The sequence below is a fragment of the Populus nigra genome, chromosome 3, assembly GCF_951802175.1.
Source record: "Populus nigra chromosome 3, ddPopNigr1.1, whole genome shotgun sequence".
NCBI lineage: Eukaryota > Viridiplantae > Streptophyta > Magnoliopsida > Malpighiales > Salicaceae > Populus > Populus nigra.
Window position 1 is genome coordinate 1,370,425 of NC_084854.1, and position 19,321 is coordinate 1,389,745.

Consider the following 19,321-nt stretch of genomic DNA (forward strand, 5'->3'; position numbering starts at 1 on the left):
CTCCTAAACTATGCATCAATCAAACGTTTCCATCCAGGATGTTTGAAAATCCGACTCCATTGAAACAATAAAATTTTCATCGATGATTTCATAGTTGATGTTATGGTTCTGACAACCTCAATGTTTATAAACATGAAATTGCATTCATTAATTGAAATTAATTTTACAAAAATTATTAAATGTCGATATGAAGGGAAAACAAACCTACATTGAAAAGTCGTTCTTTCACTAAGCCTGGTACTTTCGGATAAATGGATCTCGTTGTGAAGGGAACCTCTCTTAACATAACAGCATTGCATTCAACGAGCTTGCATTATGAGTGGATGCTTATATCTTAGGTGTTTGTTCTTGGTCGGCACCTAACGACTCATGATCATCAGAAGCGCTGCTATAAGAACAAGCAGTGATCATATTCATACGGCATGCTATTGACTTTTCCATTAGTATCTACACAAATTAAAGTATTAAGGTGCCGTAAATCATTCATATTTTAAAAAAACTTCTCTTATATGGGAGACTATCCAAAATTCTTAAACCTAAAAATACAAAACAATTTGAATTGGATTGTCACAAACCAGTTGATTTTATTTCAATCTATGTCAATTGAATAATTTCAATTATGTTAATTTAACCAAAATTTCAATTAACTTTGCATGTTATTTGCGAAAGGATCATATAAGATTAATATAAACACATTAAAGGATTTATAGTATCAATATTTCACATTAAAAACTATTCTAACTCTTATCTTGCTTTTTTTTTTTTAATTTATGATGGCTACTATTTTGTTTATTTTTTTAACTAATTTTTATTTTTCATGAAAATAAAAACTGTTTGTTAACACCAACAAATCAGCTAGCTAACCATATTAATAGGAGAAAGTTAAAAAAAAAAACTCTAACAATCCTTAAATAACAAAAAATTAAAAAAATTCCACTAATCTATATACAATAATTAAAAAATTAAAAAATTCCAACAATCTATATATAATCATTAAAGAATATAAAAATTTCCAATAACATTTATACAATTATTAATAACATAAAATAAAAAATAAAAAATTTCCATCAACATTTATCCAATTAGTTATAAAAAAAAGATTTAAAAAATTGCCATCAATATTTATACAATTATTTATAACAAAAAAAAATTTCATTAACATTTATATAATTATTAATAACAGGAAAATTAAAAAATTCTCAATAACATTTATACAATTATTAATAATGGATAAATATAAAAAATGAAAAAAAAACACAAAAAAAGAAGAAAAGAAGAATATTATGTTAATGTTGAGTTTTCTTGAGCCTGAGAAGAGAAAAAAATCAAAACAAATCATTAAATAAATAGAGAAGAAAAAAGAAGAAGAGAGGAGAATACATATCTATGTGTGGAGAAGAAAAGAAAAGAAGATAATGAGTTAAGGATAGAAGGAGAGAGAGAAGAGAAAGAAAGATGAAGATTTAAAAGGAGGAGAGAAGAAGCTATGGAGGGAGAGAAAGAGAAATGTGCCTATCTGATCTAATGTTAGGGATTCTGGTATTTTAATTTGAGGGTTTTTTACTGATAATTTTATCGATGAACAATTACATTTCAATATTTATAATTTTTTTGTCGGTGTATCTGTCTATAAAGTCTAATTGAAATTTTTTATTTAATCGAAAATTTTCACAAATCTGACAGCTATCACTGACTACTTTTTTGTCCATCGGTGATTCTATATGTCGGGTCAATAATAAACAATATAAGTGAGAAGTGAACAATACCTTATCCCTTAAGAAAATACCAATGTACATTAATCATCGATGATTTTGTATGTACTGAACAATAATAAATAGTACAAGTGATGAGTGAACAGTACCTTATCTCTTGGAAAAATACCGACGGACATTAACTATCGGTGATCCTATATGTATTGAACACAATTAACAGTGCCAGTGAAGGGAACAGTTTCGATGATCTATGAAATAAATTGACAGACTTAATTCATCAGTGTATCTATTTGTATTTTACAGGTCCATCGATATTTCTTTCGGTGCAAAATAGTTTCTGTTGCCAAATTATATATATTCCTTATGTATCCATCCTGCAAATACTTAAAATCACAGCAGAACACACATCACAATAACACCAACTCTGTGTATAATAATAAAATCAAATAATGGAGGAAGATAAATAAATGAGGGAGGGGGAGAGGAGGGTCGCTCATCAGGTCATAAATTAAATATTACAAACGAATTTACCAACTAATCTAATCAACTTATTTAAATTCATCGGTAATTATATCTATAAAAATAACATGTCATTATACTTTTTTGCTTTTTAATATTTATGTCGGTATATCCGTTTGTATTTGTCAATTTTCTGGTAGTGTTATATTTTATGGCACTTAAAAAGTAACTAGTGATTTCCTATTGGTTACTCTGCGCTCACTTAAAATAAATAGGTAAATACAAGTATGAGAGAGAAATCATAAATAAAAATAAAAATATTCTTATCATATTTGGTGGTTCATGAATTTTACTTTCTCTCTTCTTTATATATATATATATATATATATTAAAGTGATCATTTTACATCATAAAGTTTTCTGTAAGGTTTGATGACAAGCTCACGTTAAAAACATTTATTATATGGTTGAATGTTAGAAAATAAATATAAAAATAATTTTAAAATTTTATCTAATATATAATTCAAACTTTCATATTGAAATGGTTGAATAACACCTTGTTACAATTTTGATTTTTAGATAGTGATTTGACAGTGTTTAGACTTTGAATACATATGCATATGCATATGGTTAAATATTCCTAAGAAAGTATAAAGATTCAAAGGATTTATCTAAGAGGTTAAGAAGGGTTTTTTTTCCTTAATTAACTTTGTAGGTTTAAACTTTAAGATCAAAATTCAAAAATAATTTAATATTTTTTTAAATATTAAAAGCTAATATAATGGACGCGCTTTTAAGATTGTCTAACAATTCTAGATAATTTTTAAAATTTCTTCCAACAATTCAAACTTTCAAATTGAAATAGTTTAGTAAAACCTTGCTAAAATTCTAATTTGTAGACTGTTTTTTTATTATATAATAATTAAATGTATCAATCAAAAGGTAATCATTCATATTATGATTCATATCATATTTGATGGGTCATGAATTTTATTTTCTCTCTTTTTATTTTTTTTATATATATTTTTTAAAAGTGATCATTGTACTTCATAAAGTTTTCTGTAAGGTTTGATGACAAGCTTGCGTGAAAAACATTTATTTTATGGTTGAATGTTAGAAAATAAATATAAAATTAATTTTAAAATTTTATTTAATAATTCAAACTTTCATACTGAAATGGTTGAATAACACCTTGTTACAATTTTGATTTTTAGATTGTGATTTGACAATGAATTTAAATACATGCATATGCATATGGTTAAATATTCCTAAGAAAGTATAAAGATTCAAAGGATTCATCTAAGTGGTTAAGAAGGGGTTTTTTTTTCTTAAATAACTTTGTAGGTTTAAACTTTATGATCAAAATTCAAAAATAATTTATTAATTTTTTAAAAATATTAAAAGCTAATATAATGGATGCACTTTTAAGATTGTCTAGCAATTCTAGATAATTTTTAAAATTTCTTCCAACAATTCAAACTTTCAAATTGAAATAGTTGAGTAATGCCTTGCTAAAATTCTGATTTTTAAACTATTTTTTTATTATATAATAATTAAATGTATCAATCAAAATCAAAAGGTAATCGTTCATATTGTGATTCTTATCACATTTGGTGGGTCATGAATTTTATTTTTTCTCTTCTTTTTTTATATATATATTTTAAAATGATCATTATACATCATAAAGTTTTCTGTAAGGTTTGATGACAAGCTCGCGTAAAAAACATTTATTATATGGTTGAATATTAGAAAATAAATATAAAATTAATTTTAAAATTTTATCTAATAATTCAAACTTTCATACTTATTACACTTTTGATTTTTAGATTGTGATTTGAGAGTGTTTTGACTTTGAATATATATGCATATGCATATGTTAAATATTTCTAAGAAAGTATAAAGATTTAAAGGATTCATCTAAGCGGTTAAGAAGGGTTTTTCGATTCTTAATTAACTTTGTAAGTTTAAATTTTAAGATCAAAATTAAAAAATAATTTATTAATTATTTTTAAATATTGCGAGCTAATATAATGGACACGCTTTTAAGATTGTCTAACAAATTCTAGATAATTTTTAAAATTTCTTCCAACAATTCAAAATTTCTTCCAACAATCCTTGATATTGATCAACAAATTAAGTAGAGTACAACAGTGCATGAGAGATCACAAAGAACAGCAATGATTGAAGAGTGAAACTGATCTTTTTTTGGTGGAAAATCCCAAATGCCAAGGGGACAATATTATCTTCACCTAATCAATCTTCATCCACATCCACAATTAATTAATGTGGTAAAATATTGAATCTGCAAAGTAAAAGATTCATGCGTGTCCTTTCATGTCGATGTTCAAGCTAGGTGACCACAAGTTCAAGGGTAACCATTAATTCAAACTCCTGTTAGGCAAGATAGATACACATAATGACAAATGCATGTGAATCTTGAAAAAAAAATACACATTGCTTAATTAATTATATCAATATTGAAACAAGATATTTTCGATTAATTTAATTAAGACTTCTGGCTGTCGAGATTGAGATTGATAGCTAACTGAGAGTTGCCTCATGTGTGTTCATATATATATATATATATATATATATATATATATATATATATATATATATATATATATAGCGAGATAATATATTTTGACAAATTATCAAGAACCCTTGAAAGGAGAAAATTTAATTTCTTGTCATTCAGACGAGGAAACATGAATCCTATGAGTACCAGGAAAATTAATCTTCGAGGTGACCTCTCTGTCGAGTTTGATTAACCTTCTAGGTGAGAGAAAAAAGAGGCTTTAATTGCCTGTAAACTTATGAATTACGTACTGTCTATTGCTGATGGGAACTTTGAGGTTTTTGATAGTGTCGTAGTGTGGTCCATTAAAATAATATTTTATATTATTTTTTTAAAATAATTTTTAATATTAAAACATAAAAATAGAATGAAAATACAAGAAAATATTAAATTAAAACAAAAAATAAAATAAAATAAGAATTAATTTTTAAAAAAATTAAGCGTTTTTAAAACGCAAAAAAAATATATTTCAAAACCTTATTCAATATGTTTTTTAATTATAATTAAATTTTCAAATTAATATAAAATTTTAAAATGCTGATTTTTTAAAAAAAAAATTAAGAAAGAGATTTTGCAATAAAACAAGTAGATTATGTCTAAATGTTTACGAGTTTAATTTGCAAGAGATACAATTAAGTTATATAGTTGAAAGAATTTTGTTTTCTTGCAAACTTGAGAAAATTAATTTTATAGAAAATCCACTCAAAAAACCATGTCGGGTATTTTCTTGGGGTGCCAAGAATCAAATAACATGTATCACAAAGCATCAATTAATGACTCACATTTTATTAGTCTTTTAATTTATTATTTTCAAAGAAACATAAAAGGGTTAATCTAAATGAAAAATATTGACAAATTATATAATTCATCAGCATACACATACACATACACATACACCTACGTAGGCGCTTTTGAAAATTAAAGTCTTTAATTAACTGTTAATTAATCAAGTGGTTAGCACACTCCCCCTAGTCCACGTAGGTGGAATTCTAATCTTTGAAGCAAGATGCCCAGCTACTACGAAGCTTCCTCGCCGTCGTCCCTTTCAATTTCTTGTGATTAATGTTGCTAAAGAATGCAGGGAACACGACTCCCATGGGGATTTCTCAAGATGGGCATCTCCAGGTTGGTTAATTATTGATGATCAGTGAGAAAAAGGATTCGCTTGTAAACTTGTGATGCAGTCAATTGCTGAGAACTTTATCAGCAAAGTTTCAATTAGAACTATACTTGCATGGAATGAAAGGGGTTTTTTTTATTATTATTATTAACATCATTTTAAAAATAAAAAACAAATTTGGCCAGATGATACTGAAAGAAAAAGTTAAAACTAAAATAGCATAGTTTTTTACATGATATATTTAAAAAACACAACATTTAAAGTTTTTGTGATTGAAAAACATAATATTTACAAAAAAATAATAAAGGGATGGTCAAAAAATTTTATGAGAAAAGAGGGGAAAAAATATATTGGAAACACATTGAAACTCTAATTATAACACCATTTAAAATGTTTTATTATTTATATTATTCTCTAACATTCTCTCATTATATTAAACCAGTTTTTGTTTTAAAAAACCAAACCGAATCGAAACTGGTCGATTTGAACCGGTTTTGGTTTTTTTTTTTTAAATTAATTTGGTTATTTTTTTTATAAAAACCGAACCGAACCAAAAATAAATACCCCTAATCTCATCTAACAATTTCTTTAAAATATCCATTTCTCACGAGAGATATCTTAAAATGCTTTATTTCCAATGGAAACATGCACTAAACTGTGATATTTCTCCAAAACGTTTTTAAATTTGTTATGATAAAAGTTTGATTTGTAATAAAATTAAGAGGTAAGGGTTTTATGTATTGTTTTCTGCATAATAAAATAGAAGAAGAAGAATAATAATAAAGGGGGGTTCGTAAATCAAGTTATAATTTAAATATTATTAATGAATTCATTAATAGGTACTAGTGATGGGTATATTTTATTGGTGTGTATATATATATATATGACTTTTTTTTCCTTCCTGCAAACTAAGAATTAAATGTTAACTATTTCAAATTTTAAGAGAAGTCGCTCAATAAATCATGTCACTAAAAACAAATTAAGGTGCCGAGAGTCATATAATATGTATCATATAAATATTATTTCCTTACAAATTAATCTCTTTATAATGAACAAATTAAAGTAAATGTTTTTCATAATTGAATTTTCAATAAAAATGACAATATTTATATATATTAAAAAATTATTTCCCACTACAAATTCCACTCCTCAAGGATCAACATACCTAACTATTTCCCACTATAAATCCCACCTGCTAGTGGAGTTCTATCTCTACTTTTCAATCAATAAAGTACGCATTTTCTTCCAAGTATCACAAAATTAATCACACCTTATTGCGTAGGATTTGCAAGTCAATATTTATTTATTTAGTTATCATAAGTCCTTTGTAATATTAATTATATTCATCAGTGACGTCTACATATTGCATCATCGTCCCCTCGTCATGCATACCTCTAAAGTAATCAAGACCTCTCAACTTTTCCTCGAATGTTATGTGATCCACATATTCCTGTCTGCCAGGGTACTCTTCATTTTCCTCCACCAGAAAATGGGAGCTCTTGATTCAAGGAGTCCTCTTCTAGATGAACTCATATTTTTTTTTCAGCCAAGAACAAATCAATGGGTAAGCTCGTGTTTCACGACAGCCTTTGCGGTTATAATTTAAAAAAATATATATAACCTATAGTCTTTTTACATCAAAGTTCTTATCGTGATTTGAGATGGAAAACATATTTAATTAACGATGAAACCATAATATTAAACGAAACTAAAACATGAAAGTACAAGGGGAAATGTTTTACACCATACTGTCGTGAAAGGAATCGTGGGGACAAAGGCCTGGTCCTTCCACTTTGTTAATAACTCAAAGTCGATTGTCTTCTAATTAAAGATTGAATCAAGATATTTACGTGAAAGACTTAAACTTTTGTTTCAAGTCAACACCGGCATGCACTTCTATCATGGCTAGAAATCATGTACCTAACACATGGCTACAAGCTGGAGGTTGTTCTCGTGATGTGGTAATCGATGAGATCACTACTCATACGTGGTCTTGATGATGTATGATATTCCACTTGCTCGTTTGTAATTTGTTCCTCCTTCTTCTTGTTGAAGATTTTGTGTTTTTCATGTTAAATAATTATGTGTATAATTTCTTGATGTTGTTCCATGTTCCTTCGGAGCTTGCTAGGCCAAGATATATCCCTCCAAGGTCATCATGAGTCAACTTACTTTTTGTTGGGGGAAATGGGCACTAGGGAAACTGGCTAGAAAAGTGTCGAGCCATTTGATTAATATTTTAGTGCTGTGAATGTCTGTAGGTGGTTGTGGGTATGATTAACTTATTTTGAACAGGCGATAAGTTTCCAAAGAAGAACACTTGTTTATCTTGAAGTGACGCCCAGATGGGGATGAGAGAAGCAGAAAGATCTCACCAACAAACCCTAAGAAGATTGAATAAAAAAGCATTGACATCACTCGTGCACATGTAATCAAGCAATAACCTATTCTTACAATTAATGAAAAATTTGGATTCACATTGCATCAATGCTGTCTGGTTTCACGCACCAAGTAATTGGTTATAGGTAGTATTGGTTATAGGTAATTTTTAAATAGTTAGAAAATAATATAAATCATATTTTGTGATTTTATTTAACATTTTAAGTTTTTAGGTTAAATTAGTTTTTTTACATGGTATCAGAGCCTTGATAACCAAGCGGTCACGAGTTCAAATCACATCATCCCTATTTATTTAATAAAAATTAAGCGTAAGGTAATGTGGGCATGAGTTTCAAGTTTAAAAAACTTTCACTTGAGGAGTATGTTAGAAAATAATATAAATCATATTTTAAAATCTTACTTAACATTTAAGTTTTTTGGTTGAATTAATTCGTTGACACAAACCAACTCAATCATGAACGTTTCTACACCAATTCATGAGGCCACTTAATGTTTAGGAGGAATGGTCAGAGTGAAAGCAAAAACTCAATTGACCTAACATTGATATGTTATCACAACAATAATAAAAGCATGAAGTGATGGGTATTTTCATCACTAGGTATTAAAAAGGTTTTTCAATGGCTTCGTATCTGTTAAAAAATAATATAAATTATATATTAAGATCTTATCTAGCAGTTTAAGTTTTTAGATTCAGATAGTTCTTTGATATAGTATTAAAGCTTTGATAACCAAATGGTCACAAATTTGAATCTCATCATCCTTATTTGTTTGATAAAAATCAAGCATAAAATAATATAAATCTGTATAAGTTTCAAGTTCAAAAAACTTTTACTTTATATCTTCAAACCTCACTTAACAATTTAATTTTTTAGATTAAAATAGGTATATGAGAATCTCTCTAAAAACACACCCTCCTTTTGAAAACTGACCATTCAACTTCTATCAAAATGGCGATTGGTGATGGTGAGTATGAACGTATCTGCAATAGTCAGATCACCAAGATATAAAAAAGAAATACTTAATATCAAGGAGCAGGAATTCAAGGTGAGATTACCAAGAAAAGTTGTTAGTTAATAGACCTTGACTTCAAACTTCTATGAAAATAATAATAATAATTTGTTGAAGACAGTCATCTGCAACCATCAAGGAGCACGTAGGTAGGAATGGAGTGAAGGTTTGCCTGTCTATACATGTATTCCAGTTTTTTCGCATTAAAAAGAAAAGACTGGCCAGAGTTTATCATTTAATTAACTAATGTGGGGTTTTGTTCAAGTACTGGTTTAGTTTAGATCTAAAATTATAATTGATTTGGATTTTTTTTTCTTTGAATTTTTTAACCAGACCAAACCTAATATTCTTCTCGTTTGGTTTTACATTTTTAAAAATTAAATAAATCCAATTTAATTCACCAGCCTTTTAGTTAGGCTATTTTTTTACGGATTTTAGTTTATAATGGATTTTTTTGTTTGATTCCGTTTAGGTTTTTTTATTTTGATTTTTGAAACCAAGTCTGACAAAAAAATTCAAAGAGATTTCTAGCCAAAGTTTAGTCAAAAAAATATATTTTACATCATCTAGTTCAGTTGTTTTTTGATTAATTTTTAAGAATATTCTGGATAATTCGAGTAATTTGCTCACCCTAAATCTCTTATAAGCTAGCTACCTTTCGGTCTAATAGCTCAGCCATCAAATTAATGCAGGGTTATCTCTTGAATATGGTTTCTAGCTTTCATTAGATACAGGGACCCGTGCTGTGCCGGGAGTTTGCTTTTTGTCCTGTGAAAAATTAATGCTATCTAAGTATCGCAAGCGAGTTCCAAATAATAATTAAAAAAAATGGCTTTAGTTATAGAATTTATTGGGCTTAATATGTTGATTTTATTTTAATTAAATAGTAGATAAATAGAAAATAATAATAAACATATAAAAAAAATTAAAAAGACCACCTTGAAAAAAGAATCTTTGGAAGTACAAAATTAGATAAAAATAAATGAACAAAAAATACTAGCCTAAATCAACCTAAGGTAACATAATAGACATGTAAACCAAGTAATAAGCGGTGAGTCAAATTGAATTAACTTGCAAACTCATGATTTAGATCATAAGATTGTGATAACCCAATAAAAAGGAAATTAAAGAAAGCCACAAAGTTAATTTTAAAAAAAAATAATTTCAAAAGATAAAATAAAAAAAATTAACCTGTATTAATTTTTAAAACCTATAACCCGGGTTACTAGACAGGAAACACAACATATGGAGAAAACACGAAACTCAATCCTCAGCAAGTCAAGCGTTGAACAATTATACAAAATGATCTAAAATAAAAAAAATAACAGTTAAAATAGTAAAGGTGAAAATAAAAACAAAAAATAAATTATAAGGAAACTACATGTTTTTAATTGGAAGGTTAAATTAAAAAGATAAATAAATTTAATAAAATGATAAAAAAAATCAATCCTCAGCAAGGACCTCATGCTCAAGCAAATAAAACCACAAACCATGAAGGTTTCTCCTCTCTTTTACAATACAGCTCTTTAAGCCCATTATGTCTTATTGGAACCGGAAGTGGACAGAGCTCTTCAAGGCTTGTTCTTAGTTCTAAAACATAAATAAAGAAAATTCAGTGGACAAAGTTTGAGAGATTTGACTTCGTTGATTTAGGCCCAATAAGAGAGAAATATGATCTTCATTTATGGCCCAATATTTTCTTCCACTGCAAGAATCTTGTGTTGGGCCCATGAGAGCTAAAAATTGAAGCAACAGAGCTCATTTGGTGCAGGCCCGTAGGCAATTTTCTGAGGGTCTTGTAAGTCCTGTCTGGTTCATTTATGTCTTTTTCTTCCTTTTCAACTCCAGTTGGCCCATTCTGTCTTCTTTTTTAGAAACTGGGCCCATTAATGAGTGGCGATATACTGTGGTAATTAATTGCATGTTTTCCCAAATTCTAGATAGGTAATTCATTATTTAAAAGTATGGTCGTGATTATTTTTTAAAATGATTTTTTACTTGAAAATATATTAAAATTATTTTTTATTTTTAAAAATTATTTTTAATATCAGCACATCAAATTAATCTGAAAACATAAAAAAAAATTAATTTGAAGTAAGAAAAAAATTTTAAAGTTTTTCAAAAACACTTTTAAAATTAAAAAACAAATAGCGTTTTATAAAAATCGGTTAAAAAAACATGTAAAAACTGCATTTTAAATTTAATTTTTAGTTAAAGGTAAACAAAAACACCCATATCAATTATTTTATTTTTACAAAAAAAAAAGTAAAATGATTTTGACAAAACTTGATTGGATCGACTTGCTTCTATCATGTAAATATCTGTTTTTATTCGTTTTGAAACCTATAAGTACTTGGCTAAAATTGAGGATTATGGATATTATCAACCCACCGGTCAGGTTTAACAACTACCGGTGCCATATCTGGAAGCATCATTTGTTAGCTAGTGTAAAAGAGTTTTCTTTTTACATTTTCTAATCAAGTTTCAATCTAATTCAAGTTGTTCGTGTCAACCTAATTCACCAGCAATAGCAGCTATCGTTAGACAGGAATGGACATGATCATAAGGTTGTCCTGAAAGAAAAATTAGGGCAGAAAAAATATGACAGAAGCTGTATATCTTTTGTCTTGATCATCTCTCATGCGCGTATTCTTTGTCTGTGATCATATCCCATGTACCAAAAACCATCTTATTATATAAACAGAGATTATAAATCTCTTAATCATTCAGATTTGTTTATCCTTTTCTGTGATCATATCACAATCTCCCTAGACGTTTCTCCTAACCTTCTCCAAAACAACCACTTGGAAGTCCTTCATTAGCCTTCTATACATAGATTAGATTGTGCTTACATGTATCAAACCAGTAGCTAGGAGAAAACAAAGAAGATCAAATCCATGATTAATGGTCAAACATAAGCAACAGTACTACTTGTGTCCGCTGCCTATGGCTGCTTTCGTACAGGACTTCAATTAAAGAGTAATATATTTTGTTTTGTAATGGAGGTGGAGCTCGTTGTTTTGATCCAAGTGAGTGGGCAAGCTTTTTTCTTTATTTATAATTGATTAGTTCCCATATTGACAGTTTTGTGTGTTTGTTCGATTGCTTCTTTAGTCAAGTGGCTATTATTTCACAAGGGATTTTGCAATTTCAATGATTTATATATGGACCCCATATATATATAATGTGAAGATGCAAGAAATTCCATGATGTTGCTTAAAGTTAATTGAGAATTGATTAATAATTTTAGTATGATTAAGATTGTTTATTATGTATTTCAGTAGATTTTGATAAATTTTAATAAAAAAAAATTATTCTCTTTCTTTTCCGTGACAGATTATGTATCACGTCTAGAATTTTTCTCAATCTCTTCTTATTTATATACATGTCTAGTAGTATGGTGTATGGTATTTTTCAAAAATAATTTTTACTAGAAAATATATCACAAGATATATATATATATATATATCACAGGATTGATTCTACTGAATTCTTTGCTGACTAACATGCCATGGCCAAAGATTTCGTTAAAAAAATTCAGAAGTTCTAAAGGTTGTTAATTAATTATAATTTATGTCTTATCAATATAATTTATTTGTTTGAAATGCATAGATCTTGATCTTCGCATCTTTTTCCCGATTTAGTGCTTCTCCATGGTATTTGCGCCAATCTTTAGCCTTAATCTCGACGCATCTTTCCAAATCTTCAAATAAAGAATTCGAAATAATTCATGTGAAAAAGTCTTATAGAATTCCCAATGTTCAACACCTTGATCTTATCCATGCATAGAAAATTCACACACTAAGCTAACCAATTTAGGATTGTTTTTAGTGAAGTAATTATTATTATTATTATACAATAAAGTCCGTCTATCATGTTATATATTCAAGATTCATTCACCTTCCACTGAAAAACAAGGCTATAAAGATTTATAAGGATGGCTATTGCAGATTATTTTTGGAATAATTTCCATACAAAATGAGGATTAAGTGTTTAAAAGTCTTGGAATGTTTGCTGGATAGAACAAACGGTGGGTGGAAGCGGTTGCCAATTTTTTTGGAGGAGGTCGACCAACTTTTTGTCAGCAAAGACTGCGATGACGAGATTTTTTTGAAAAAATAAATCGAAGGAGAAGAATATTACAAACAAATTCCAAGATGTTCCCTCGAGAGCTCAAAATATATATACTTGCACGCAAAAATAATATTTTGGACCCGTAATTTAGTTTCTATACGTTGTGTTTCTACTCAAGAATTATTTATCGACTCTCCGTTGTTATTATGTTACATAAATAATATAAAATTATTTATATGGTTTTATTTAATAATTGATGTATATTGCGTAACAAAAGTTTTAGTTTAAGAAGAAATCTAAATACATCAAACAAGGCCATATAGATATTTTTTTTTTTTTTGATCAAGCTAAAATATTATGTAAGTCATGTTACCTAGAAGAATATGAAAAAAGTTTTATCCAAGTCCGGCAACATGTCCAAATTAATCATCCTATGGGATTTCTTTTATTTTCTTTTCAAATTAGATTAGATTATTGAATTTCAGACTTTTCTAAAAATATCAGTTTTTTATCTCTATTTCTCTCTAATTTGAAACTATAACGTTAGAGTTTGAGAATACTAATTTTTATTCACCCGTGTCAATAATTTAAATATTTGGATTAAAATATCTTTTTTTATGATGCATATCAAGCCTCTTTTTAGCAGTTAAAATAATAGTTTAGTTTGTGCAAATTTCAAGCATATTTATTTAATAGATTAATTTTTAAAATTGAAGTATTTTTATGATAATGAATAAATAAATTAAATGTGTTCATTATCAAAGAATCCAAGTACGATGATCGGTGAATTAATAAGATTTTAAATAAATAAAGAATTAACAGGGCATCAACTTAATTTTATCTATGGATTAATAATATATATTTTTGCTTTAAAAGATCTCGAATTCAACCAAGTGGTGTTTGATTTATGGAGGTACGAGGGCTTTTTTCTATTCAGAAGTCATGCTCATGCCCAGAGACTCTACTCTCTCTTGTGAAACAATAAAAAAAAAAGAGTATCGACGACAGAAGCAAAGACACTCACGTTTGGAGGGATTTCATGGCAATGAGTGGCCAAGACTTGTTTTTTTTCTCTCAATATAATAAATCTAAGCTCTATTATTGTGTGAAGAATATCTTAGTTTCTAGTTTTAGAAAAATAGGGTAAAACAAGAAAAATAAAGAAATGAAAATTGAGTGGTGGTGGTGAGTAGCTAGCAAGGGAGTTATATCCATCTAGCACTGTATTGATGCCTTGACCGCCCAACTCAAGCACTCGCATTCCCGCCCATATCCTTTCCTTTCCTTGTCGTTATTAACTTAGACACAGCCCCACGTTATAGTTTCTGGTCTCTCCCACTTGAGAAATGGATTTAAAAATTATATATATATATATATATATATATATAACAAAATTTGCTACTGTGCTAATTTCAGAAAAAGCTTGGAGAAATGCCGCCCCTCTTTTCTTGGATGTGGCCATGCCAGAACTGGTGATGGTGGAATGCGTGGCAAGACGAAGAGCATTCATTAACACAGATGGCTGGAAAGGGAAACCATTAAGACAATGAAAGCTTAACTACTTTTATATAATTCTTGCCTACCATTCGCACATCTTCCAGCCCGTGAAGGCCACCTTTTAAGTTTAAGTTTAAATTTTTTTAAAAGATTAATTTGAGAGTTCGGTTAATTTCCATGTATCTCGACTATATCATCGACTATATTAAAGAATCATCTCAACCCAATAGTAATATTCGAACTCGTGACTGATTGGTCATCAAATCTCTAATATCATGTTTAAGAACCAATTCAACTCAATCGCTTAAGTGGTTAGGTAAAGTACCAAGATATGATTTATATTATTTTCTAACAAACTAATTCCACGGACCCTGAAGTTAATGACCATGTATAGTCTTCGGTGACCCTAAGGTTTGTGGGACTCGAACTAGTAATTTCTAGGGAAGCAAACTCAAGACATGATCAGTTAAGTTTAAGTTTTTGTTTTGTATAGTAGTGGTTGTTTTTTAAAGTATTTTTTTTATTGAAAATATATTAAAATAGTTTTTTATTTTTTATTTTTTAATATCAACACATCAAAATTACCTGAAAACACTAAAATAATAATTTAAAATAAAAAAATCCAAGATTTTTGAAAAATGCTTTTGAAACACAAAAATAAACATGGTTTAAGTTGCATAAGAGTTCTCACTTATTTAGTTATTTTATTTTGGAGATAGGTTAGGAGTAGATTTATATCATTTTAAAACTTAAGATATAAGAGGATATGATTTGTTTTTGTTTTTTTGTTTCTGTCTCTTTTATTTTGAGATATTAATCAAATATTATCCTAAAGTTTTTTAAAAAAAAATTAGAGGATTTTGATTTTAACAAGTATTTTTGTATTAAGATTGTAATGATTTGAAATGATAATGCATATATTCGTTTAAAATCAAAATGATAAACAAACAAATTCACTTATCATCCAAGTCATTTGTTTTAAATTAAAAGGATATTTGTATATTTAGGATCCTTACACTGTTTTATTGATTATGTTCTAAGATGCTAAATTTTAGTACAATTAATTAGGTTAAAGACAAGTCCTTAACAAGTCACCAAGTTGCTCAACTAGCAACATTCAAGCAATAAAAAATATGTTCAAGTAATTTAAATTAACTAAAAAATATATAAATATAACAAAATTTAAAATTCTTATTAATCTGTTTATTCTAAGTATTTGTGTTAATCTAAATATAAAAAAATTATATATAAATTAAACTAAAAATATTATTTTACTTTTAAAAAATAAAACTAAATAAATATATTAGTTAACAGAATCAACTAGAAAGAGAAAATATTTATAATTCGAGTCCTATCACTTGTATTTATCAACTTGAAAAAGAAGAGAAGAATCATGATTGAAAAATCTCAAGTTAACTATTAAAAAAACAATTCAATCCCTTGAAACCATCATTCTTAAGCATGTTGAAGAAGAGAAGAATCATGATTGGAGAACTGATATTCTTGCTGGCTAGCATGACAAAAAGACTTGAAGTATCAATGGATTAAACAAATCATCTAGTCTTCACCTTGTTATTTTAATAATTGAATCCATAAGATACCAAAAACATGACTTCTTTACTGTTTCTTAAAGTCCACTCATCATTTTTCAGTTTTAATTAATCTTTTTGAATTAATCAACACTAACCCACCTATAAATAATTATGTTTGGTGGCATCCAATATTATTTTCTTCCATCGATTATGGAAATATCTTGCAATAAAAACTGAAATTAAGATGATCCAATTAAACCAATTATGATCATATATCATTGAAGATCATCTTTCAAATTTTATGATAATTTTGGCATTGTTAGAAAAATGTATAAAAAAATTAGTTCTTATAAATGAGTTTGTGTCTCAACTGATATTAGTGTTTTTTTTATATAGTTTTAATGTTAATCTTGAATTCAAGCTTAATATATATATATATACTGTGCTTAACAAAAACACCCAACTTGATGCATTAATTAAATAACGAAAACTTATTTACAGATTATATAAAATCCTAAAATTAACTCACCAAATTAAGATCAAAGCCTTTCTACAACATTTGAATTTCACGATCTTCTACATGACTATTGTTGTTATCTTTATTACAAACATTGTCTCCTTGCCATGTCCAAACGATGTCTTTTAGTGCAGGCCTAACATCTTCCTCACAGAACTTGGTATACTCCAAGGTATCTCCGGAAGACTTGGAGAACTCCACCACCGCAACCTCCGGTGCCACCTCGAACACCTCCGCCGTCACTGCCAGCTTCCCCTTTCTTCCCTCACATGGACCTTGTAACGTCACTTTGAAATCTTTGACTTTTGCCACCTTATAACTCAGCCCTTTTGCAACCCCTTCAATTTTTTCCATGATAGCACTCGCTGAAAATTTTGAAGTGAACATAGAGCCTGATTTCCTCTTGGTCTCAAAAAGACTAGACAGATCAAAGCCGGATGACATTGAGGAAATAAACTCGAATGCATTGAAGAATTCTGGTGATGATGCCTTGGTGTTGACAACAGAACAAGAATCAAGATCTTGTTCTTGTCCTGTTTGATCCATGCTTGATTCTTGGATAGAAAAGGCCATTGGTCTTGAAAACCCTTTAAGAAACCAATGATTTCTCATTATGGCAGGAATTGTGATTCTCTTTTCAGGATCAGCAACAAGAAGTCTTGAAATCAACCTCTTAGAATCTGTTGAAAACCAAGGCGGAAACTGATATTCAGCCTTGAAAACTTTCCTGTACATCTTCATAACATTCTCATCTTGAAATGGCAAGAATCCTGCAAGAAGCACATAAAGAATCACCCCACATGACCATATATCAGCTTTTGATCCATCATAGCCTTTCTTTCTCAAGACTTCTGGGGCAACATAAGCAGGAGTTCCACACTGAGTATGCAGAAGCCCATCTTGCCGAAATTGTTCGGGCAAGGCTGACAAGCCAAAATCAGAGATTTTCAAGTTCTCATCTTCATCGAGCAACAAATTCTCTGGCTTCAAATCTCTATGATAAACACCTCTGCTATGACAATAATCAATTGCGCTGATTAGTTGCTGGAAATATTTTCGAGCAGCTTCTTCTTTCAGCCTTCCTTTGGCTACTTTGGCAAACAACTCTCCTCCTCGAACATACTCCATGATGAAGAAGATTTTAGTCTTGGTAGCCATGACTTCCTTGAGCTCTACAATGTTGGGATGACGAACAAGACGCATGACTGAGATTTCTCTCTGGATTTGCTCCATCATCCCTTCTTTCTTGACTTGATCTTTGCTTATGACTTTGATTGCCACACTCTCTCCTGTCACCAAGTGTTTCCCATAGTAAACTTTAGCAAAAGTTCCCTTCCCTAAAAGCCTTCCCATTTCATACTTCCCAAAAATAACATGCCTCTCCTCCATATTTGAAAAACGAAAAACAATTCTCCTCCTCCTCTCGTTTGGCTCAAGAACTCAACAAGATTTTATTTTTTTGTTCAACTTTGGTGATTTGGCTATCAAAGAACATGTTCTAAGGGAATCCAAGAAAGGATTGAAGAGATGCTAATTCTGATAGAATCCATCAAAAGGTTGTTGAAAGAAGGTGTTTTTTGTTTAAAATATAGAAGAGGAAAGGAACGCTGTTGATGGTTTTGCAGCCATTGGAGAGCACCTAGTATTATTTTTATATTCTTGGAGCACACAGGATGTAAATATCATGAAGTTGTTATTTTTATTTATAGGAGAAAGGTACAAATCAGGAAAGGACGCGTTTATTGGGTTTGATGTTAGATTGTTAACATTAATTCGCATTTTTTTCTTTAGAATAATTTTTTTTGTTTTTCTTAATAGTGGATCTGTGGATATAAAGTTGTAAATGTTTTACTGTTATTGTCATTTCGCTCGGTTTTGTGGGGTTATCTTTGCTGTGTTTTTTGTCCGGTCAGGCTAGATTCAAATGGATTGAAGATAATGTATAGTATTTTTAAAAAAATATTTTTTTAATTAAAAATATATTAAAATAATATTTTTTTATTTTTAACCTTAATAAATCAAAATAATTGAACTAATATTTTTTGAGTGAAAATAAAATGCATGTCCAACCAATGATTTAGGGCTACTATATTTACTCTTTTAATAATGTGCATGAATGTGTATAAAAGTTACCTACCCAAATGTTACTCTCTTATTGGTGCATGAAACTTCCCTGGTTTAAAAATAAATAATAAAAAATAATATCACATTTTTTATTGGTGAATTTTTTTAGTTACTACAAGGGATTGATGGTAGAATATCCGTGTCAAGTTGTTTTTCTTAAAAAAAAAAATTTTGAGTTCATAGCATATAAGAGAGATTTATTTTTAAGAATAATTGAGATTAAGTTTATTTTTTAAACTATATTAAATTGGTTCAACTTAATTTAACTTAACAATCAATCTGATAAAAATTTGTCGATGTA

The 19,321-nt window shown here is 28.7% G+C and overlaps 1 protein-coding gene across 1 annotated transcript; it reads right to left on the reverse strand.

Moving 5' to 3' along the window:
* Nucleotides 1–16,825: 16,825 nt before the first annotated feature.
* Nucleotides 16,826–18,586, reverse strand: LOC133689798 (CBL-interacting serine/threonine-protein kinase 25-like). Its single transcript, XM_062109847.1, has one exon. The coding sequence runs from the start codon at nt 18,283–18,285 to the stop codon at nt 16,930–16,932; it is 1,356 nt and encodes a 451-aa protein (XP_061965831.1). The 5' UTR covers nt 18,286–18,586; the 3' UTR covers nt 16,826–16,929.
* Between the last annotated feature and the right edge of the window lie 735 nt (nt 18,587–19,321).